At 41.2% G+C, this 23,595-nt stretch overlaps 1 protein-coding gene across 1 annotated transcript in view; it reads left to right on the top strand.

Annotated features, from left to right (window-relative positions):
* The window catches only part of PIEZO2 (piezo type mechanosensitive ion channel component 2), a 500,927-nt gene that overhangs the window by 294,312 nt on the left and 183,020 nt on the right, over positions 1 to 23,595 (top strand). Inside the window, exons 5-7 of the mRNA XM_044921024.1 lie at positions 4,430 to 4,592; positions 17,299 to 17,509; positions 18,800 to 19,013. Of these exons, the coding sequence (XP_044776959.1) occupies positions 4,430 to 4,592; positions 17,299 to 17,509; positions 18,800 to 19,013 (588 nt within the window). The remainder of the gene's footprint in view (positions 1 to 4,429; positions 4,593 to 17,298; positions 17,510 to 18,799; positions 19,014 to 23,595) is intronic.

Genomic DNA, 23,595 nt, shown 5'->3' on the forward strand with positions numbered 1-23,595 from the left:
TCTAATGTTTCTACCCTTGTAGGTTACATATCTCTTCTCCCGAGCTGCTTTCAGGATTTTCTCTTTGTCTGTGAGACTCATAAGTTTTACTATTAGATGTTGGGGTATTGACCTATTTTTATTGATTTTGAGAGGGGTTCTCTGTGCTTCCTGGATCTTGATGCCTGTTTCCTTCCCCAAATTAGGGAAGTTCTCTGCTATAATTTGTTCCATTATACCTTCTGCCCCTCTCTCTCTTTCTTCTTCTTCTGGGATCCCAATTATTCTAATGTTGTTTCGTCTTATGGTATCGCTTATCTCTCGAATTCTGCCCTCGTGATCCAGTAGTTGTTTACCTCTCTTTTTCTCAGCTTCTTTATTTTCCATCATTTGGTCTTCTATATCACTGATTCTTTCTTCTGCCTCATTTATCCTAGCAGTTAGTGCCCCCATTTTTGATTGCACCTCATTAATAGCCTTTTTGATTTCGACTTGGTTAGATTTTCGTTCTTTTACTTCTCCAGAAAGGGTTTCTCTAATAACTTCCATATTTTTTTCAAGCCCAGCTAGTATCTTTAAAGTGCTGATTCTGAACTCTAGATCTGACATCGTACTAATGTCCATATTGAGTAGGTCCCTGGCAGTCGGTACTACCTCTTGTTCTTTATGTTGAGGTGATTTTTTCTGTCTTGTCATTTTGTGCAGAGGAGAATAGATTAATAAGAGAACAAAATGCTAGCAGAGTAACAACGTCCCCAGAAAATATACTCTAAACAAATCAGAAAAGACCTGAAGCAGTGGGGAAAGAAAGGGAAAGAGAGAAAAAAGAAAAAGATAAAGATAAAAACAAACAAAACAACAACAACAACAACAACCAAAACCAGAATGTGATCAAATATGATCAGGCTGGTATATAGATCAGTGCCACACACTAGATTTGGGGTGTATTTTGGTCTGTTAGAAGAAAGTGCCTCCCAAAATTTTAAAGAAAGAAAAATTTATATATGTACAAAAATAAGGGTTGATATGATGAAGGGATGGAATACGACTGTAAAGATGAAAATTATAAAAAATTTTATAAAAGGAATTGATAAGAAGTTGTTTGAAAAAAGAAAGAAGAGGATTTAAAAAAAAGAAAAAAGAAAAAAAAGGGAGAGAATGTGATCAGGCAGGGGAGTAGAAAAAACCATATACTAGAGATTTAGGGTATATTTTGATCTGTTAGAAGAAACTATCTCAAAATTTTAAAGAGAGAACAACTTATATAAATATGCCAAAAATACAGGTAACTACTAGGAAGGGATAGAATATGACTCTAAAAATGAAAAATAAAAATGTTTTTTAAAAAAGGGATTGATAAAATGTTGGTTGAAAAAGGGAAAAAGAAAAATTCAAAAAAAAAAAGAAAAAAGAAAAAAAGACAGTTAAAAAAAAAAACACTTAACTTTGAAAGACTAAAGAATCATGGTAAAAAAGCCATGAATTCTAGGTGCAGTATTCCCCTAGCGCTGGAGTTCTGCCGTTCTCATTGATCGGTAAACTTGGTCTTGGCTGGCTGTTCTCGCTGATCTTCTGGGGAGGGGCCTGTTGCCGTGGTTTCCAAATGTCTTTGCCGGAGGCGGAAGTGCCCCGCCCTTGCCTGGTCCAGGCTAAGTAATCTGCTCAGGTTGCTCTCCAGAGGTTTTGTTCCCTGCGAGCTTTCCGTGCAGCTTTGGAGGCGGAGAGTGAAAATGGCGGCCTCCCAATCTCCACCCCGGAGGAGCCGAGAACTCGGGGCCCCGCTCCTCAGTGAACCCCCAGAGAAAAGCCGTCATTCACTCCCGTCTCCCCAGTCTCCGGCCGCACGCCGTGCTCACCCAGCCTGTGACCGCACATTTCTATCTGTGGCACCTGACCCCGTGTGGAGTCTCCAAACCCAGCAGATCCCTGCGGTGCACTCCCGCGCGGCTCCTCCAGGGGGAAGAAGGTGAGTCTCCTGGGATCTGCCGCTTGTTGGGTCCCTGCTGGAGGAGCAGGGGCCCGACTGTGCCGCGGATCACAGTTTATGGCAACCCTGAGCTGAGAGCCCGCGCCTGGGCTCCGCCTCTGCAGCCGGCTTCCCTGCTCCAATACCTGGGAGCTCTGCCGCACTCAGGCACCCCCAGTCTTTCTGTGACCCTGAGGGTCCTGAGACCACACTGTCCCAGAGGGTTCCACCCCCCACTTAGCCACCAGAGTGACGTCCCTCGGCGGAGCAGACTTTTAAAAGTTCCGATTTTGTGCTCCGCGGCTCTATCACTTGCCAGAAGCGGCCAATGGAGGCCCCTCCCCCGCTGTCTGTCCTCCCAAATATCGCCTCGGATTCACTTCTCCACATGTCCTACCTTCCAGAAAGTGGTCGCTTTTCTGATGAGAGAGTTGTTGCTCTTCTTTTCTTCGATCTCCTGCTGAGTTTGTAGGTGTTCAGAATGGTTTGATCCCTATCCAGCTGAATTCCTGAGAGGAGAGGAAATCCAGGTCTCCTACTCCTCCGCCATCTTGCTCTGCCCCCCCCCCAATAAACCAGTTACATGCTATCTGATCGTGAACCTGGTGATGTTTAAAAATCATCAGTGAGTCATAAACATATTAGTGATATATTAAATGAACTAATCATTTTCAAAACAATAGGTAACGTATGAGCTTAGCATTGTAAACCCTCAATGTGTGTGTCAAGGTACCGAGGAAGCTTGGAAAGAAAAACCAGGCAGGTACATACATGAGAATGCCGTGGTCGAGAGCATAAAATTTGGACCTAAAGGGAGCTTGAGTATACTTCTGCTCTCTCTCTATCTGTGTGACTTCAGGGAAATAATTTTACCTTTTGGAGCCGAAGTTGTGATTTTTTTAATGTAAAAGGAGGATAAATAATAATACCTAACTCTATATGGTAGTTGGTTGGCTGAAATAATATGTACTGGGACGCCTGGGTGGCTCAGTCGTTAAGCGTCTGCCTTCGGCTCAGGTCATGGTCCCGGGGTCCTGGGATCGAGCCCTGCATCGGGCTCCCTGCTCCGCGGGAAGCCTGCTTCTCCCTCTCCCACTCCCCCTGCTTGTGTCCCTTCTCTCACTGTCTCTTTCTGTCAAATAAATAAATAAAATCTTAAAAAAAAAAAGAAAGAATATGTACCAAAGTCTTAACACAGAGCAATTGCTCAGTTAGTGGTAGATATCATTAACAATGCTTTAATTTATCAAATGTTAACAGTGGTTATATCTAGGCAATGGGGATCTTGCTGTTTATTATATTTTATGTTTTTGTCAAAATATATAATATATACAATGTAAATGAATCCAGTGTGTATTTGATCACACACACGCTTAGTCCCTGAACAGGTTTTATCTCTCATAAACATTGAGTCACTTGCATTTGACTCAAATGAGATAAAGAAGGCAAAGAATAGGATCTCTTTGACACGGAGGAGGAACATATGGCCATGGGAAGCCCCCCAGTGGAATGCCGCTTGTCAGTGTCGGGCTTACACTTGAACCCATCCTTCCAATTCTAAGTTCACTGTCCATTCTCCAAGATTAAAAGCAGAAACCTATCAGGTCTGCCTTTCTTAGAACAGTATGGAAAACAAAATCAACTACATATTCAAAATAATGAAGAGGTCCTGCCTTCAAGGATTGCTGTAACATTTTCTCTGTTTTCCCTCCAGCTTTGATTTACATCCAAAGTACAATATCTTCTGACTGCTAGTACGTGTCTAGTTTTTTTTTATTATGTTATGTTAATCGCCATACATTACATCATTAGTTTTTGATGTAGTGTTCCATGATTCATTGTTTGTGCATAACACCCAGTGCTCCATGCAAAACGTGCCCTCTTTAATACCCATCACCAGGCTAACCCATCCTCCCACACCCCTCCCCTCTAGAACCCTCAGTTTGTTTTTCAGAGTCCATAGTCTCTCATGGTTCATCTCCCCCTCCGATTTCCCCCCCTTCATTCTTCCCCTCCTGCTCTCCTCTTCTTTTTTTTTTTTTTAAACATATACTGTATTATTTGCTTCAGAGGTACAGATCTATGATTCAACAGTCTTGCACAATTCACAGCGCTCACCATAGACGTGTCTATAGTTTTTTTAACTGCTTCAGCTAGATTGCTGACACCTGGGTCTGTACTGTGCACGTGGCTTATTTAAAAACAATATAGTTCATTAGCATGTTTTAGAAGTGAGACTTGGTTTAGGAGTCTTTATAATATTTCTGAAACTCCAGTGAAACCCTGGTGCCTTCCTGAATCTTAGCAGATTACATAAGACTCTGAGGTCGATGAAAAGCTTTCCTGGGCCTTGTAAGCAGAAATTGAGTATTGCTTTTTTAAAATTCATTAAGGAGATACAGACATACTTGGAGATAGTGTCACCATAGAAAGAGAAAACAACTAAATTTCCTCCCCATCCCTTTTTTTTTTTTCCCTCCGTAGCTTAAAGGGAGCTGATGCTGGCAATGGGATCAGAGTGTTCGTGCCTGATATCGGGATGTTCATTGCTAGTCTGACCATCTGGCTCGTCTGCAGAAACATTGTTCAGAAACCAGTGACAGAAGAAGCAGCACAGTATAACTCGGAGTTTGAAAATGAAGAATTGGTAAATCTGATTTCATGCATCTATCCTCCTTCTTTGATTTCTGAGGGACTTGAACCTTCTAATAAGTTGTGTAAGAGTGAAATGTGCAAAGCACTTAAGCTTTGGGGTGCTTGGCTTCAGTTACGTTGCACAGCCCCTGGTGTAGTTCTGATGGGTAGGCATTCGCATCCACATCTTGGCCATGAGGAGCCAGTTCAAGGAACATGAGGGCTGCCCTTCGTGAGGCATTCATCCTGACCCAATGTTCTTTTCACTCTCATCTAATATTATCTCAGATGGTTAACCTTCTAGATTCATAATATTATGGCCCATTGTCTAGATACCTTAGTTATTACAAAATATTTAGAGAAGAAGTAACACCTGGTAGTTTGGGGAGAAAAAAAGTAATTCCTCCCTGAAGGGAAGCTTTCTGGTCCGTGCACCTTGCTCTTCAGAGTGGACTTGTGTTAGCATGTTTTGATCAAGTTATTTTAAAGCATTCCAGAGAAAAAATATATACCTTTGGGAAAGTGTAAGAATTGGAAAAGGTGGGGCGCCTGGGTGGCTCAGTCGGTTAAGCGGCTGCTTTCGGCTCGGGTCATGATCCTGGGGTCTTGGGATCGAGCCCCACGTCCAGCTCCCTGCTCGGCGGAGAGCCTGTTTCTCCCTCTCCATCTGCCTGTCACTCTGCCTACTTGTGCTCTCTCTGTCAAATAAATAAATAAAATCTTTAAAAAAAAAAAAAAAAGAATTGGAAAAGGTAACGATAATGAGGAAAATGTATGTTAATTTTTAGCTATGTGTTTTAGCAGAAAGAGTTTCAGGAGGATCAGGGAGCACGTCAGATCTCATTCGGTGTATGAGAGCAAGTTAGACAGCTCATCCCTGTCCCCGGACCTGTTTCTGAACACTGATCCATTCTAATGACTCTACTTTGTTATATGAGTTTCAGTGACATTGATTTACAAAGTAACTGGTTTGGTAATTGAAAGATGAAATTTACAAAGAGAAAATTACGAAAAAGACTTACTCTGGACAGTTGACCCAAGACACAGCTACCAAATGTTCTTATTCAGAAGTTTTGGCAAGAACGTTAACCTGCAAAACTGAAGTTAATTGAAATCACTTACTTTGAGAATGGTAATCACAAAGGCCTCAAGGAAGACAAGTCTCAGTTATGGCAAGTGACCTATGTGCCTCACAAATAAGCAGCAAATTACCTTGTATAGTTATTAAAAACAGAACAATAAAGTGAGGATATAATTCAACAGATCTATACAATCTAGAAATGATACTACTGCTGAAAATCATTTATGGGTAAAAAACACAATCACATCGATCACATTGCATATCAATATTCTGCTATTTTTAAGGCAAATGTTAACAAGTACTTGGTGTAAAAAACAATTATAGCAGGGTAGTAACTAACCCTATCTTGCATTTAAGTCTACAAACTATGCAGCACTTGTCAGTGTCTTAAAAATGGGTAAAACTATGAGAATGCCTTTTCTTCTTGTTGGCTTTCCAATTTTAAAGGAAAACTTAAAATTTTAATTTTCAGTTTTATATTTGAACTTCAATTTATAATAGTTATAGTTTTGAAAATCATCTGGCTTTGATAATTATCACCAAAATTGTCCAAGTTTGGTGAAAGTAACCCCATGAACCCTCCAGACTTAGGATTTTTCATTACTATTATTTATAAAGGCAAGATTATTTTTCAGTTATCCTCATATTATAAATAGAAGATAAAGGATATTTATTGTAAATGGAGTAGACTCTAAAGGCAGACATCGAAGCTACTAACAGTGGCTATGAGATGTTGAGAAACTTGTTTATTCTCTTTCTTCTGCAAAATGAGGATGGTCATAATCCTACGTAATGGATTTGCTGTAAACACTAAACGAAATGTCAAATAAAACATACCTAGTACAGCGCCTACTCAATGGGGTGCTTAATGAGATGCTACTTGCTCTCCTCACCTCTCTTTTCTCCAACTGGAGAGGTCCTAGAGCAGTTTCAAATTCAGAGTCCTCTTAGAATGATAGAAAGTAAAGTTGGGTGGTGAGTTTGAAGCCAGCCCACTCAGTAAGAGAGTTCCTTCTGTGCTCTTTGTCACAGATAGCCATAAGTGAATGGCAAGGCTTCTTATAAAAAGAACTTCTGTCACTAAGGACAGATGCTTTTTTGCCATAGGACTAGGGAAGCCTACACTGACTGATAGAAGTTAGCGGATTTCAGGTTATGTTAAGGTCACACATCTGGTGAAGAAGAGAACACAGAACCATCAAATGGATTAGTTCTAAAATCATGTTTCCTTTTGGATTTCACACAGTTGTCAAAGATAAACTTAGGGTACTTCTCTTCCATTTGAAACCTGTTTAAATATCTGTACTCTTTATATTATTAATGGCATTATTTAAAAATAACAATAAGATGATAGACATTCTAAATATTATTTATTTGGGGGCTTTGAAAAATCCTAAATTGGGCGCCTGGGTGGCTCAGTTGGTTAAGCGACTGCCTTTGGCTCAGGTCATGATCCTGGAGTCCCTGGATCGAGTCCCGCATCGGGCTCCCTGCTCAGCAGGGAACCTGCTTCTCCCTCTGGCCCTCCCCCCTCTCATGTGCTCTCTCTCATTCTCTCTCTCTCAAATAAATAAATAAAATCTTTAAAAAAAAAAAAGAAAGAAAGAAAAATCCTAAATATCATTATTATGAGGTTGAATTTCTTCCCCTTTAGATTTGTTTTGGCCTCATTTAGATCTTAATTTCCATTCTCTTAGTACATTCCAGCCCCCCAGGTGGCCCGGGAGGAGCAGGCTGGTGTGTGAATCTTCTGAGATGAATCCACAAGGAAATATTTCTTACATGTGAACAATCTGGCTTGAGTCTGAAAAGAATAGAAGCACATGGCCAAAATAAGTAGGAGAATTTATTTTGTTTTGGAAGGTCCCAACATATTTCCTCCCTTTTATAAATCTTGACATTTGCACTGTAGAATGTTTGGTTTTTGAGGATCCTTTGAAAGAATAGTGTTTGCTGGCATTGTTTCTTCTTTAATTTATCTCAATGGAGAAATGGCAAGATTAATCCATTGGTGCCTGCAAGAATTTCTTTTCAAATCCGGCATTGTTTTAAACTAGCAACTAATCCCTGAAGAAGACTCAAGAGTCTTTCCTAATCTTGCTCAACTTGATAATGAGGCTCAAGTTTGCTGTTTTAAAGGGCATCACAAATCCCTGGATTCCCCCCCCCACCCCCGCAAAAAGCCCCAGGGAAAGTCAGTGGGTGGGAGGATCTGCCCAGATCTTGCATTGTTACAGAGAATCTTGTATTGTACAGAGAACAGAACTCAGTAAGGGAGCCAATTCCTCAAGTGCCAAAAAAGGTTCTCTTTCAACTGACACATCTGTGGTCTTGTTTATCTGTTCACTGCAATTGAGAAGCAGATCTACAAATCATAACTGGGTGAAAGTTAATCTTAAATCTTAAAAAAATCTTAAATCTTAAAAAAAATGAGTCACGTTATGAAAATTAAGTCGTGTAGGAAAAGGTCACCTGTGCAATGAAATGCTTTGTAATTTCACCAAACTGCTGTATCTTGTATATTTCTGTACTACTAGCTCTTTCTAGCTATTTAATGCGATTTCAGGCTTTATTCTTTTGGAAGCAAATAGTATTCTAATATATTATTAATCCAAATTTATGAGCAACTAAATGTTTACTCAAATAGGAATTTTAGTCATGAGTTGGTCTGCTTAAATAGTCTGACAAATCAAATACAAAGCATAAAAATAATATCTCAGTATAAGCATCCACCATCTGTTAAAAATTCAGGTATGCAACATTTGGATCCTGCTTTATTTGGAAGTTCATTCTGAGCCACAAAACCTGTACCCTCCTTTCTTTTTTTTTAAATTTTATTTTATTATGTTGTACCCTCCTTTCTGATGCCTAATGTCCTTTAGGCTCTCACGGCATCTGCATTCTGGCACATAAAATCACCAACAGGGCCATGCCTCAAGTTTCAGCATTGAGGTTTTAGAAGTTACTGTTCTTTTTTTTTTTTTTTTTTTTTGGAGAGCAAGGAACAAAGAATGAAAGAAATCAATCTTTTTACTGTCACCTTCTAATAAGGCATTCAGCATCTCCCCTGAGATTTAGTCCAAAATCACCTGTTTTAAGTTTTCTAGATCCTGTCTTTTCAGGCACACAGACAGGATCATCTGAAACATGGCAGCGTTCAGTAGGGTAAGAAGCTGGGCAACCGCCCACTTGCCCTACCAGCCTTGAGCTTCCTGGCTTTTGCCGCCTCTCAAGGTCACTCTCAGGAACGAGGCAAGGACTTACTGTCCTATGTCCCCCAAAATGTAGCACCCTGGGTCTGTCTTCTCTGGGTTAAACACATTTACAGTTTGGGGGAAACTTTAATTGTGGTGATTTTAGATGCCATTAGTTTAAATAAAGAGAAAGTTTCTAACTGGAGAAAATCATTGGCCTGTTGTCTTCAAAAAGCTTTGGGAAGGCTCAGTATTACAGTATGAGCTTCAGGATGAGTATCACGGAGACCATGTTACCTTTAGATCCATGGCTAAATGTATCCCCCACTGTCTTTCAGCTACATCTCCCAGGACACAAGGTGAGACCATGGAGTCCCTCTCATCCTTTCCTCTGAGAGAAATACACCGGGAGAGCATACCCACTTTATCACATAGAAAGGCAGGGATGTTATATTATGGGCATATGTTAGTTGACTGAACTTTGACCAGCCTGGACTTGAATATGTGACCAGTAGTAAAAATAAAGGAAAGAATAAGCAATTATGAAGGCAGCTGAAATATTTTTACATTATTAAAATAAGACTATTCCAAATTAAATACACCTTCATTTCTCTCCCATTTGTTCATTCATTTAACATCATTTAACAATGTGTGCCTATTCTCTGCTTTGTTTTTTGAAGAAAATCAAAGCTGTGAAGTAGACTTTTACCCTTAACAATATGTCTAGATCAAACTTGTAGAAATTTTCAGAATATTTTGTTCTGTCCTTGATATATTTGACAGGTGATCTTGTGCATTTGAATTGCAAATAACAACAAAACACCCACAAGGGAGACTTGTTTGGGGAGATTGCAGAGCCCAGTGTCCCTTCAGTGAGGGTAGCTTGGTCAGGCACAGTGGGTGGGGAGGAACCTGTGTGTCCCACCCCGGCTACCTGGTTCTGCTCCAGAGGGTCTGCATCTCCCTCTCCTTTGAGGCTGGTCGTGCTTTCCTCCTTCTCTCAACTGTAAATACTGAGATGGAATTGTCACCAACTTAATGTCATTTAAGTCCCCATGTTTCTTTCAAAGTATTGGTGGCGTGTTTGAGGGCAGGAGCTCGATCTCCCTTCCCTCCTTCCACCCAGCCTTCCTGCTGACTGCCCACCCAAGTTCACAGGATCGCCGTTCACTCAGTTGCTAGAGCCCCGAGCCCTGGTAAGACCCTTGATTCCTTGGACTCCTTATCCATTATCATCAACAAGTCCTATGGGTGCTCCTCGACATTTTCTCTAACATCTGGTTGCCTTTCTCTGTCTCTCCTGCCACAGTCCTCATCCCACCTCTCAACCAGACCGAGAAATAACCTGCAGCTGGGTCTCCCCGCCTCCATCCTCTGTTCTTCCTCTATTCCACTGCTACCACACTCTCTGCCTTATCCAGATTGCCCTTGTAAAATTATAAATCAAACTATGTCACTTCCTTGTAAAATTATAAATTTTATATCCGCATTATCCTTGTAAAATTATAAATCAGACTATGTCACTTCCTTAGCTAAAACACCTCATTGGAGTCTCATTAAATGAGAACAAAATTCAGGCTCCTAACCCTGAGGGCCATGGCACTTCCTGCCTCCATACCCTCATCCTGGGCTCTGGCCCACTCCCTCTCTGTGCTTCTCTGTGCCCAGAACCAACTAGCTCTCTCCCGTCTTCCTAGAGTTCACTCCCTGCTCATTCACGGCTAGTTCTTCCTCCATCATCAGGTGACCTCTTTCCCACCCGCCCGGATTATTCCCTAGTCTTTGTCTTGTTATATCCATAACATTTATCCCACTCTGTAATTATTCTACATACCGCTTTTTGTTGTTATTTGCTATCTCCCTCACTAAAGTATAAGCTGTCTTGTTCTCTGTTGCAGCAAACCTTAAGTTAGCAAAGTAACCTGAGATTGGACACATAGTAATACTTATATACTTAATCAAGTTAAATGGTTAATTGATTAATATGGAGGCTTGCACAAAGCAACCTAAGGTATAAAACTAAAGCAACAAACCATAAGGAGTCAGCCCTGGGCCAGGATTATCTGCAAAGAGCTGCTTCTCCCCCTAACTATCAGAGGACTTGGCAGGGCCAGGGAAACCCATACATCTGTCTTCAGTGATCTCTCCTTGCTGTGACTTCAGAGAAGCATGCGTATTTATCCATGGGCACGCTTATTTATTCAGTACCTACTAGGTACCAGGATGGGCAAAAAGGAAGGTCTAACATAGACTGTTCTTTTTTTTTTTTTTTTTTTTTTTGCTTTGCTTTCTGGGACATTTGTCCTTTTTTTTTCTCATCATGTTTGCTTTGGGAATAACTGGAATTGGGCATTCCAAATCCCCATAATTAGGATTTTATATTCTCACTTTATAAACAGTTATATACACTTGGTTTATTTCCTCCGAGTGAGCGCAGACTTCTGGGGTCCCAGGGCGGATTACCCCCCTAGACCTGGCACAGTGCTCAGAGCAGAGCTCAGGCTCAGGAAAAGTTCTGAGGGGAGGGAGGAACTGTCCTGGAGGATGGAGAAGGAATGAGTGGATTCCAGAGCAGCTAGAGCAGGGCTCAGCCTTTGAACATTTTAAGAACAAAGACTTGCATTTTGTTTACATTGCAGCCCATCCGAAGGTATTATATGGGTCCTGAATCTTTCAGGACATTTTGGAGCAACAGGAAGGGTTGTGTGCCCTCAAAATGCTGCTTTGTTATCACTTCCTGAATTCTGTATTTCTAGAGGGAACACCGGGTATGTCAGTTAGGAGTGCTAAACTCAGCTGTTTCTTATAAGAGAAAATGGATGGTTCAGGGTCAGTAATAATCTCTCTAACCAGAGACAAACTGAGTAGACGGTATCGTGTGTGTGTGTGTGTTTAAATACTGACTTGGTTTTGTGGTATGCCATTAGGTGAGTTTTTAAAATAAACCCTAAAGACATAAACCTTTAAAATAATGGTCAGTCCAGTTTGGCTACTCTCCATTATTGTTCATTTCCTTTTCAAATGATGTTCAGGTGGTTCTCAAAGATTGGTGCAATCTCTAAGTTGGCAATTTGGCCTGGGACCTTTTGGAAGGTTTTGATGCAGGGCCCATTCCAGAGCTATGGAATGAGAGTGTCAGGGAGGGATGGGGATGTGGATGGTGGCGCCAGGCTCCACTGCTCTTGCAAGTTTGGAAAAATAATCTTCCTAAAACAAGTGTGGCCGTAGAATGAAATATTTGTTTATCTGTACGATGCTGTCCCGTTAGGTTTACATAACTCACGGTGACATCACACGGATGAGGCGCTCTCTCTACTCCCTTCCACAGGCAACACGGTGCCCATAGCGTTTGTCTTGTGCAGTGAGGCACCGCACTTGCCTTTTCCTTCCTTGGGCTCTTCTGTTGAGATGAACCCATTCTGCAAAGGTAAATTGTTAACTTTTAATAATAAACAATGAAAAAACAACTCATGACACTTTAGAAAAATGTTCCTTTGCCTCCAGATCGTTTGTGACTTTGATACACTCTGTTGACATGTTTTTATAGCATGGTTTTAGCCACAAAGAAGAAAGTGGATTCATCTGATGAGAAGTTCTGGCCTAACACGTAAAGGTTGACTGAAACTGGAAGGAGGTTCCACAGATAAATTACTTCAACGTATTTTCCAGTTAAGGGAGTCTGCCTAGCGTATGATTCCAACAAGATGTTTGCAGTTTTGTCTAGTCTGCGGAGCATGGAATCTGTTGATCGGGCGTTGTGGATGGAAGCCTGTGCGTGGAGTCTTGATTGGCTGCTTCAGAATCACGTAGGGCAGCTCTTTGATCATACGGAGGCCTGAGATTCACTCCCAGAATTTCTCATTTAGGAAGTTTGAGGTGAAGCTAGGTAGGTACCTGCTCTCTTAAAGATTCCCGGGTGATCATCAGGACTTACCCCGACCCAGGTTGAATCTTTGAGTGCTCGGAGCTAAAGAAAAATGGATGTTTGCGTTCCACCAAAACTAACTGTCCTATCCTCCCTGTCCGAATTGTGTGGGAATGACTGCCATGTGCCGAGTGTGGGGAGGCAGCTGTGGGGGTGAGATACGGAGGCTGCTTGGCGCTCAGACCCTCTCCCAGAGGTGCCACGGGAATACATGTTGGCACATTCGAAGTGGGGAACTTTTAGCAAAGGCAAGTTAAAGGATTTACATGTCTTCAAATAAGTTGTAGATGTTGACAAGTTCCATAAATAATATGGAATTTTTTTTCTTTTTGCCTTTCTAAACTGTAAAGTGTTTTCTTTTAAATTTCTAAGATCGCTTTGGAACCAGGGGAATTAAATCTTCTTTTATATGGGCACCTGGGTGGCTCAGTTGGTTAAGTGACTGCCTTCGGCTCAGGTCATGATCCCGGAGTCCTGGGATCGAGTCCCACATCGGGCTCCCGGCTCAGCGGGGAGCCTGCTTCTCCCTCTGACCCTATCCCCTCTCATGCTGTTTCTCTCTCTCTCTCTCTCAAATAAATAAAATCTTTAAATAAATAAATAAATAAATAAATAAATAAATCTTCTTTTATAGCTACTCCTTAGCTTCAAGGCCAGAGTCTGGTTGCATTCGAATGCCGGGAGAGATTACAACTCCCACAAGCAAGGCTGCTTATTTGAGCGCGTGGACGCTGTTCCAGAGGATCAGTGTTTATCCTTCACCAGACGAATCATTTAGGGGGAGAAAGCCTGCCTGTTAAAAAGCAGGCCTGACGTGACTAATGGCAGTTCTGGCCCCAGGCTGGACAGTGGGGCTCACAGAGGCCAACCTGGCTCACTTTCGGCTCCCTCTCAGCGTGGCAGGTTTAGAAAGTGTTTCCGACTGAGGGCCCCAGGGATTCCGGTACAAAAATGCTGAAAACCCTCAAGTACAGTGGTATGTTTATAAAAGTCATGGGGGCCCCAGTCCCACCCAAGAGAAGTCAAGGAAATGCGTTTGTCTAACCTCACAAAGGTTCTCGACCAGAGTACTATATTTGATTTAATCTATATCCGCAGCAATTCTATAACTGAATAATAAGCCACTTATTAGGAAAGTTAGGAGTGTGTTTCTGACTGGGACGTGGGCGGCTCTAGCTGTGTTGTCTCTCAGGGTCTCCCCAGGCGGCTCTAGCTGTGTTGTCTCTCAGGGTCTCCCCAGGCGGCTCTAGCTGTGTTGTCTCTCAGGGTCTCCTTTCTCAAGTACGGTCACTGAAGGTTTGGGCCCAGCTTTCTTCCTCAGGGAGGATTTTTATGTGTCGCCCTGCTGTGAGGGGGAAATTAAGCAACACATGCCCCATGAACAGATAGTTTGTATGTGGATGGCGGTGTGGGTGCCATAGCAATAGCTTCTCTGGATGGGTCCCCACAGACACTCTTGGGGGTGCCAGAGCAGGTGGAAAGGAAGAGCTGGTATGGGACGTGGGGGCCTTAAGAGCTTGGGAGGGGATCCTATGGCCAAGGACACATTCCAAGCATGTCCCAAGGCCAAGAGAGCCTGTGGACTCGGGTTCCCCAGGTGGTTTCCTACAGGCGGAGCTTCTAGGCAAAGATTAGGGTAAGGCTGGAGAGACAGACTGGTTCCAGGTGTGGTAGTGCCTGAGAGGTGGGCAAGCTCTGTATTCTCTCCAGGTAATCTCATCAGACCCCTGACTTTAGAAACCATCACTCTACCACTGAAATTCAGAAAGACCTCTCCAGTTTCCACCTCCCTCCAGCCCTCCAGATCCCTGTGCTGGCTGCTCTTGTAACATCTCCAACAACATAGCCTGAAGGGCATCTCAGAACTGAATTCCACCCCCAACGTGCTCCCCCCTTGCTTATCCCCACCCCCATCTCCTCAATAATGACAAAAATACAGGAACTGTCTTTGATTCTTCTCTGTCCCTCCTCCCTCCACATCAAATTTACCGATGAGTTCTGCTGACTTGACCTTTAAGACAAACAGCAGAGACACCAACCTCTCTTCAGCTCCGTGAGCTCCTGTCTCCTCCTCGACCACAGCAGTAGCCTCCTCGCTGCGGTCTCCCTTGGCATCACCATGTGCAATAGACCACGTCATAGCCCTCACTTTGTGGAGTGATTGGCGATCAGACTCAGAGTGAGTTCAAGAGAAATGAGGAGTAGGGGAAGTGACGCCATGTTTTTAGCCAACTCTTGGAGAGTCACTTTGAGAGGCAAATATGGGTTGGAAGGGGTGTGGGTTGGAGATGGTGAGGCATGTTTTGTTTGTTGATGGGGAGATATGGGAGAGGGAGCATGAGGTAAGGCAGAGGGGGGAGGATGGCTGGGACCATCCTTTTCCCTGGTGTCTCAAGGCATGCAGCTCATCCACAGTCACAGGACAGGGGGGCCTGATTACCTGCTGCACAGGTGAGCTTTAGGTTGGTAGGCTGATGTGCCAGCCTGGGGTCAGCCCCCCCTTCTCTCAATGAAGTAGGAAGGGGGCTCATCAGCTGACAACGGGGAGGGTGAATTGGTAGAAGAGAAAGTATGTCAGAGAACATGTGTCTTCTTTCTGAACCTACCATGGTGCCTTTGACCAGCTCTTCCCTCCATCTGGAATGTTCTTGCTGAGGATTTGCACATGGCTGGTGACTTTGTGACATTCAGATGGTGGCTTAAATGTCACCTCCTCAGAGAGGCTCTCCCTGACCTCAGAACCTAAAATAGCCACCCTGCTACTCACAGTCACATCACCCTATTTTAATTCTCTGACTAGGGTTTGTTACTGAGAGATATTCAGCTTGTTAATTTTCTACTTGCCTACATGTTTATCACTGCATCTCTTAGGAGATACTAGCACGCACTAGGCCCTGAACCTGCAGAGAAGTCTTCATGAATAAGCATGAGACATCCCTTTTCCTTAAGGAAAAGATGCAAATGTGTCATGATGGAATACAATAGAACCCAACTTGGGTATATAGACTTGAATAGGCCCGAGATTAAATCTGTGTGTGTGGTGTGGAGGGTGAGTGTGCATCCAGGCCCCTTGGTGTCAGCAATGGACAGCTGAAGTTACGAGTGGCGTGTACCTTCTAGGCAAAGGGAAGATCTCTGAGTTCTCCAGGCCACTCGGGACTAACTTGAACTTCCTACCAGCCTTCCTTTGTTGGCTTCTTTTAGTGCACGTGGGCATAGTTAGAGGTTGTTACCATTAGTGAATATTATTTAAATATCTGAACTAAGTGTATCAAGAAAAAACCTTTAAAATAGGAGAATGGAGAGGCTGGGCTGAAAAAAAAAAACAAACCTTTAAAAGGGGAAAAATGGAAAGGCTGGGCTGTACTCTTTAAACCTTAAAGAGATGTCTGAACTGGGCCTAAGGACCCTTCTGGCTCTTCAGCTAGTGCATTTTCAATTGGGCTTAAGAGAAGACTGCTAGCCTAGGGGCAAATGTAAATAAAACCTCATGCATCTGAAACTACCTTCTGTCTTAAAATGATGGCTTATTTCTAACAACTTTAAAAAATAATCCTAAACCTTCTAGGAAAAACTAATTAGCCAAAAAACCTTTTGATGTAGTCTCTAAAAACAAAACAGACAAAAACACCTTGTATACCCAGTTTAAAATAATGCATAGGGGTGCCTGGGTGGCTCAGCCGTTAAGCGTCTGCCTTTGGCTCAGGTCATGATCCCGGGGTCCTGGGATCAAGCCCCGCATCAGACTCCCTGCTCCACGGGAAGCCTGCTTCTCCCTCTCCCACTTCTCCTGCTTGTGTTCCCTCTCTTGCTGTGTCTCTCTCTGTCAAATAAATAAAATGTTTAAAAATAAATAAATAAAGTAATGCATGGAAATATGTATATATTCTGCCCATGTGTTTCTTCCCCAAATCTCTGATGATAGTACTGATGGGCTGAAGCATTCAGGATTGAATCTGTATATCATTCTCTAAAAGGATAAAATAGGAAGTAACTGTATATCTAGTCAAGTAACCCAAGACCATTCACCCTCCCATGGCCAGGAAACACTAAAATAATGGACAGAATTTACTTCAGAAAGAAAAGGGATTTCATAAGCACTGATTGAACCACCATTTTGGTTCAAGCCATAGATACTCTCATCAAACTACCTATCACCTTGGTGGCAGACCATAAATGTGAGGAACCGAACCCAGATTGATGAAAGTTAAGATTTTGATAGATGTTTCAGTTTCTTCTTCTGTGTATAAAAAATGAGTTCATGTGGCTCAGACAACATGCTGTTCAGGGTCCTTTGATTGGTGATGTTTCCTGTTTACTTCTTTAGGAAAGATCCAAGTGACTTGGGCTTTCACAAGTACTGTCAGAGACCTGGGGGGACATAAGTGGTTGTCTGCAGTTTTCTGTTGGTTTGTGAAGTTCACCTCACTGACTGACCCATAAATTACAAACCATATAATCTGCTGGGTGGGGAGGCAGAGTTCTGGACTGCAGTGTTTTGTGTTTCTCCGTTATTTAGGCTGGAGGAGAAAAAATAGATCCAGAAGAGGCACTGATCTACGAAGAGGATTTAGATGAAGGGGACGGTGTTGAAGGCGAGGTGGAAGAGAGCACAAAATTAAAAATGTTCCGCAGACTCGCCTCTGTGGCCTCCAAGCTTAAGGAGTTTATCGGCAACATGATCACCACCGCGGGAAAGGTCGTGGTGACGATTTTACTCGGTTCGTCAGGTGAGCGTTTCAGGCTCCGGAGGGAGCACAGGTAGCACTTTGGCGAATACTGGAAGACATGGCTGAGGAGAAAATACAGGAAGAAACCATTCCGGTCTGTGACACCAAACTCATAACGGTAGCTGCTGGAAAACTGGCCACATTTACACAGCACACACAACAGAAATCATTTTTCCTGTTCAGTTGTAGCGTTTGGGTTTATAGTTGGTTTCTGTCAACCTCCGTAAAGCCATCTTTTCCTATGTCTTAAGTGATGTCATGTTTTATGTGTAGATCCGAAAAACCACTCTTCTCCCCTAGAGCCCAGGAAGGGCAATGGGCTCTGATGAGAATGTTGGTGTCCCTCTCCGGAGCCACATGCGTGCCTTCTGAAAGCATGTCTGTTTACACTGGGTCGTTAGTAATCTTAATTTAACTCTCCAGGATATACTATTTTTCTTCCTCAGATTGTAATCTTGCAGCACAGACACTCACTTCCTTTAAATCTTGGCTGCCGACCGCTTGTTCCATAATAATGTTATCTCCATCTTCTCCCTCCTTCCATCCCGCTGTTGGCGCTGCCCCAGAGCCGCTGGGAAGTTTAGGCCATACCTCTTCGTGGAAAGTGCATGAGATGAAACAACGTGACTGTTTTTCCAGAGGGAAATTAAAAAGTGGGAAAGAGAATAGAATTTCTCGAGAAATATATCCCAATATTTTAACAAAGGGTCATTTCAAAATGCCCCCCCGCCAAGGTTTTTAAATGCCTGTCAAAGAATTACCTCACTTTACGTGCCCCCTCGTGGTAATAGTGCAAATCAAATTTTGTGGGGTAGGGCAAAGTTTTAGTGAGACTTTGCCACAGACGTAATATTGTTATGAATCCTACTTAACCAAAAAAAAGTAAGTCATTATAAAAAAATGATATCAGGGAAAGTTGGAATGGACACACAAGTACTCCTGAAAAGTTGGGGGGGAAGTAGAAAGATGGAAACAGGCAAGCAAATATGCTAAATTCTATTGTATGAAAAGTAGATATTTACTCTGCTCAAACACCGTGGGAAGAATTTCTTCATCATATTGTGTTTCTTTATATTTACAAATATCACTTTATGTATGACATTTTTTCACAACAAAAATAGCATAAGTTCTGATTTAATAAATAAAATGTGATTTATACTTTAATAATTTGATCCATCCCTGAAAGCATATGAAGGAAATGTCCATAATCTCCAAGAGTTACATTTCCTGAGTGGTAAATGATTTTCTGGTTCTGTGCAATTTGTCATGACCGTATCTCTTCTTCCTTAGGTATGATGTTGCCATCTTTGACCTCATCTGTGTACTTCTTTGTATTTTTGGGTCTGTGCACCTGGTGGTCCTGGTGCCGCACGTTCGATCCGTTGCTGTTCAGCTGTCTCTGTGTTCTGCTGGCTATTTTCACTGCGGGGCACTTGATTGGACTTTATTTATACCAGTTCCAATTCTTTCAAGAAGCGGTTCCACCCAATGACTACTATGCGAGGTAAGAGAAATGGTGAAGACATTTCAAGGGGAGCTAGGCCTCCTTCATGATCTTGTTTGAATTTGCAGGGGTTCTTCTCAATGCCAGTTAATGCGCTCAGCAAAGTTTGGCGGGGATGGGAGAAGCAATCTAGCGCTTTCAAGTTATTGAATGACAAAATCTAGAAGGAAGTAGAAGGTCTCTTCAGACAGAGGTGCTGCTGGGACATGGAGAGAGGGGAGGCTGCTGTTTGGTCTCAGCTGTGGAAAGAGATCCCAGAAGAACATTTTAAATCAAAGAATAAAAAAAAAGTGTTAAGGCATCCAGCTGGAGGATGCTCTCATGGGCCAAATAATAGAGCATCAAAAATAATAATGACTTGATTGTAAAAATAAAAAAATAAGAAGGCATGAATTCATGGGGAAAGAGAGATAGAGAGCTAATTTGCTTCAACTGAAGACAACCATTACACCAACTCCTTACTTTGAAAAATGGGAATTAAAGGTAAAGAATCCAGCATTTACTTTGACTTTTTAGAAGGAGTTCTAGGTGATTCTCATGATGAGACAAAACCCACCTTTACAGGATAACACCAGCTAATGAAAGGGGAAGGAATAATAGAATTAGAAAATTACTGTTTCTCAGTTCTTAATGAAATACTGATTCTCATTGCAAACTGAAACCATTACTTGAAAAGGTTGTTGGGCTAAAAGATGTTTGCAGAATGACAACGTATAACCTCATTGATTATTCGCCAATGGCAAAGGGAAAATCAAACCTTTGTAATGGTGATCAACACTGCAACCAGTTGATCAAACTAGTACTACCCAAAGTGGGATAGCTCAACATTTCACACTTGTGATGTGATGTAATATGAAGTATACAGCATCATATTGTTAAACTTTTAGACCTAACCCCTGATTACAGTAATTTATAAAGGATAGAAAAATAATGACTCCACAGGAAAACAATCAGAGAAATCCGAAATATGGATTCTACAAGGCAAATGATCCGATCTCTAGAAAACTCAGCATCACAAAAAGAAGTGTGTGTAGAGGCAGTGAGGGGAGGGACAGTTCCAGTTTAAAGGAGAACTGGGGAAACCCAGCAAACAGATGTGAAGCCCAATTCTAGATTACATCCTGGTTCAACCATAAATCTCTAAAAGACATTTTGAGGTTAAATGGGGGAAGTTTCAACATTCATTGGTTATTAGCTGATTGTATAGAATCATTGTTAATTCTCAGGTGCATGATTGTTGTGTGGGCATACAAGAAAATGTATGATTGGCATTGGGTTATCCATTGTCCTGTTTTAAGTTTCTGTCTCTGTGGAAAAGTTTATAACCGGAAGTTATGGAAAAAATAAAGGGGAACAGAAATGGCGGGAGAGAATGTGAGGGGGATGAAAGCGGTGCCAGTTTCCTTGCCTCTGATGTGTCTGGGAAGTGGTGTAGGTGCTTTTTGTCCACTTGTTGAGAAATGAGAAACCTGCAATTTAAAAGAACATAAGTAATATTATCATCCTGATGATATAGATTTGCATCATTCTTTCAAGGGATCCTTATCTGGTTTTCATGGGATAGTAAATATGAAGCAGCAATGTGTGTGTGGCACCCCTCACCTTGCTTTTATTGATTCATGCATAAAATCTGTCTAGTTTGTAGCTATGACTACACAATGCTAGAAAAAAATTCAAGTTCTAAAACCACTAAAACAAGTTAGTACTCAACACACGTACAACCTAACTAATTCTAAACCCAGTTGGCATAATCTGGAGGTTTAACAAGTATAATTCAGTCTATAGAGAGAAGAAAGTTATAGACACATCAAAACTGAAGAAACACAATATGGAAACAAGCTAAGTGCCCGTTGACAGATGAATGGATAAAAAAAGATGCAGTGTATATGTACATACATACATATATCTGTATCTAAACACAGTGAAATATCATTCAGCCTTAAAAAAGAAGGAAATCTTGCCACTCATGACAACGTGATGAAATTTGGGGGCATTATGCTAGCGAAATAAGTCAGACAGACTTGTCCGCTTGTATATGGAATCTTAAAAGAGTCAACCCATAGAAGCAGAGTAGGGAAGTGGTTGCTGGGGGTGACATGTGGGGAGGAAGGGAGACAGGCTGGTAAAAGGATACAAACTCACTTAGGATGTGAATAAATTATGAAGATCTAATGTGTAGCAGGCCCACTATAGCTAATAGTATCTATATTGTATACTTGAAATTTGCTAAGAGAATAGATCTTAAGCAGTTTCACCAAAAAAAAAGGCGGGGGGGATGATGTGAGTTCATTGGTGTGTTAATTAACTTGATTGAACTAATCATTTCACAATGTACACATATATCAAATGATCACATTGTACACTTTAAATATATTACAATTTCATGTGTTGGTTATAACTGAGAAGCCTCTTTAATGGTGAAGATTTATGTAATATTTATTTATTTTAGGCAGGAGTGAATAAATGCTAAATTTCAGTACAGACAATAGTTCTAGACTAAATGAATCCTTTGGTTTCTTTTAGACGTTTAATTTTTGGTTTATTGAACATGCATAGAAAAAATGTTTTGCACTGTTGGAAGGGCTGACTTTCACGGGGTGATTTAATTGGGAATGTAAATATCTTCTACATGCCAATAATCCCCCTTCCCCCCAGTTTAAGGCTCTTTTCTGCCATCTGGAGACTGATGATGGGAAATACAGATAATATTCAGAACCACCTTGAAAACACTTTTTGTATCAAGGATCAGCTAATACATATTTTAGACTTTGTCACAATTCTTTTCAGAAGCCATCGTAATTAGCAAAAGCAGTCATGGGCAGACTTAAAAGAATGGTGCTGTCCTCTTCCAGTAAAACTTTGTGGACACTGAAGTTTGAATTTCATATTATTTTCACATTTCATGAAATATTATTTTTCTTTTGATTTTTTCCAGCCACTGAAAAATATAAAAGCAAAACAAAACAAAAAATGTGAAAACCATTGTTAGCTCATAAGCTGTAACGAAACAGGTGGTAAACAAGGCTTTCCCACCTATGGTGTAGAAAATAATAGTCCTAATGAGGTAATAACATACCGTATTTATTGTTCACTCAAATTGTCACAAACAAAATTATAATTCTAATTTATTACATGTAATAATAATCACATTACATGTAATTATAATTACATTTTATGGATGATCCATTTAAACAGTTTAAAAGGTCCATTACTATAATCTCATAGAGGTAAGTCACTGAAAGTTAAATTGCTTATTAGGGTATAGACAGTTTGAGCTAAACAATTAAATATAAATATAAATATAAATATAAATACACTGCCTTGTTGTAGATTCCCATCCTCCCCCCATTCACTTGGTGATAATAAGGCATTGCATCATAGTCCTAGAAAGCTTGGAAATTAACATATCTAAAATAATAGTTTTTTTCATAAGGCATAATTCCAGTGCATTGTTATTAAACCCAAATTCTTAGTTGGTGGAAAATAAGCTGGAAAGTGGCAAAAGAAACTCATCTTGTGTGGGTATTTGTCAAAAATTTCATAACCACAGAGACTCCAGCGCATATATCCAGCTTTGGATGTGGTTGTTCTTAAAAGAATCCAAGCCATTTTTCTCCTCTCAAAAGCTTTCAAAAGCGCTCTCTGGTCAGAATTATCTTTATTTTTAGAAAAATTGAATTGATTTGCTTATCATTAGTATAATACATACTTGTTGATGATTATTTGGAAAAATATAATGAAGGATAAGGAGAACCACCTTTTAAAAATGTAATCCTAACCTCTGGAAATAAATACTGTTTATTTCTGAGTCTATATTCTTCTAGAATTATTCCTAGGCATATATGTGCCTTTTTAAAACAAACTTTGAATCATAATGCACATACTGTTTTCTAAGGGTTGGTCAAGCAAAATAAAACTTCAGAACAAATCCACATAACTGTATGTAAGTTCATGAATGTACCAGTCAACGTAATTTGTTTAATAGAATAGAGCCCTATGACAACTGCTTTTTCTGGAAGGTGTCCCTAACAAAAATGGTGAACTAAACAAAATTTGGCTTTGCTAATGCAGTGTGTAATCTCTACCAAAGGTTTTGTATTTTCAAGGGAATTTCTATAGACAGCAAACACCTCATATTTTGAAAGACATGAAGCAAGATTAAAGGTGGTGGGCTCATGTTCAGAGTTCTCCAGTTACACCTGTGCTTATCCTCACCTGTTTTCCTACCTGTAGCGCTGGCCACGTTTATGAAGCTCTGAGTCTTGGACAATTTGCGTCCCGCAGGTTTTCTGCGTTAAAAGTGCAGAAGGTATGCTGGTGCAGAAGGGTTGGGGCCGAGAGCAGGTGGACCTGATTTGTTCTGTATCGTCATGAATGGCAGGCACCTTGAAAGGCTATAAAATGCGTTTGGATGCTATAAACTTCTACTTATTAGTGGCATGAATTAAAAATCCGTTATAACAGTTTGGCAGCACACCACTGACCATGTTTCCTTGTGAAGGTGATACCAAAAGTAATTTTGAGTTGAACTCCGCTAAAAACAATCCTGACAAGAAGTGGGTTCTTTGTCTGTTAATCTTGA

This window comes from Neomonachus schauinslandi, chromosome 14 (assembly GCF_002201575.2).
Source record: "Neomonachus schauinslandi chromosome 14, ASM220157v2, whole genome shotgun sequence".
NCBI lineage: Eukaryota > Metazoa > Chordata > Mammalia > Carnivora > Phocidae > Neomonachus > Neomonachus schauinslandi.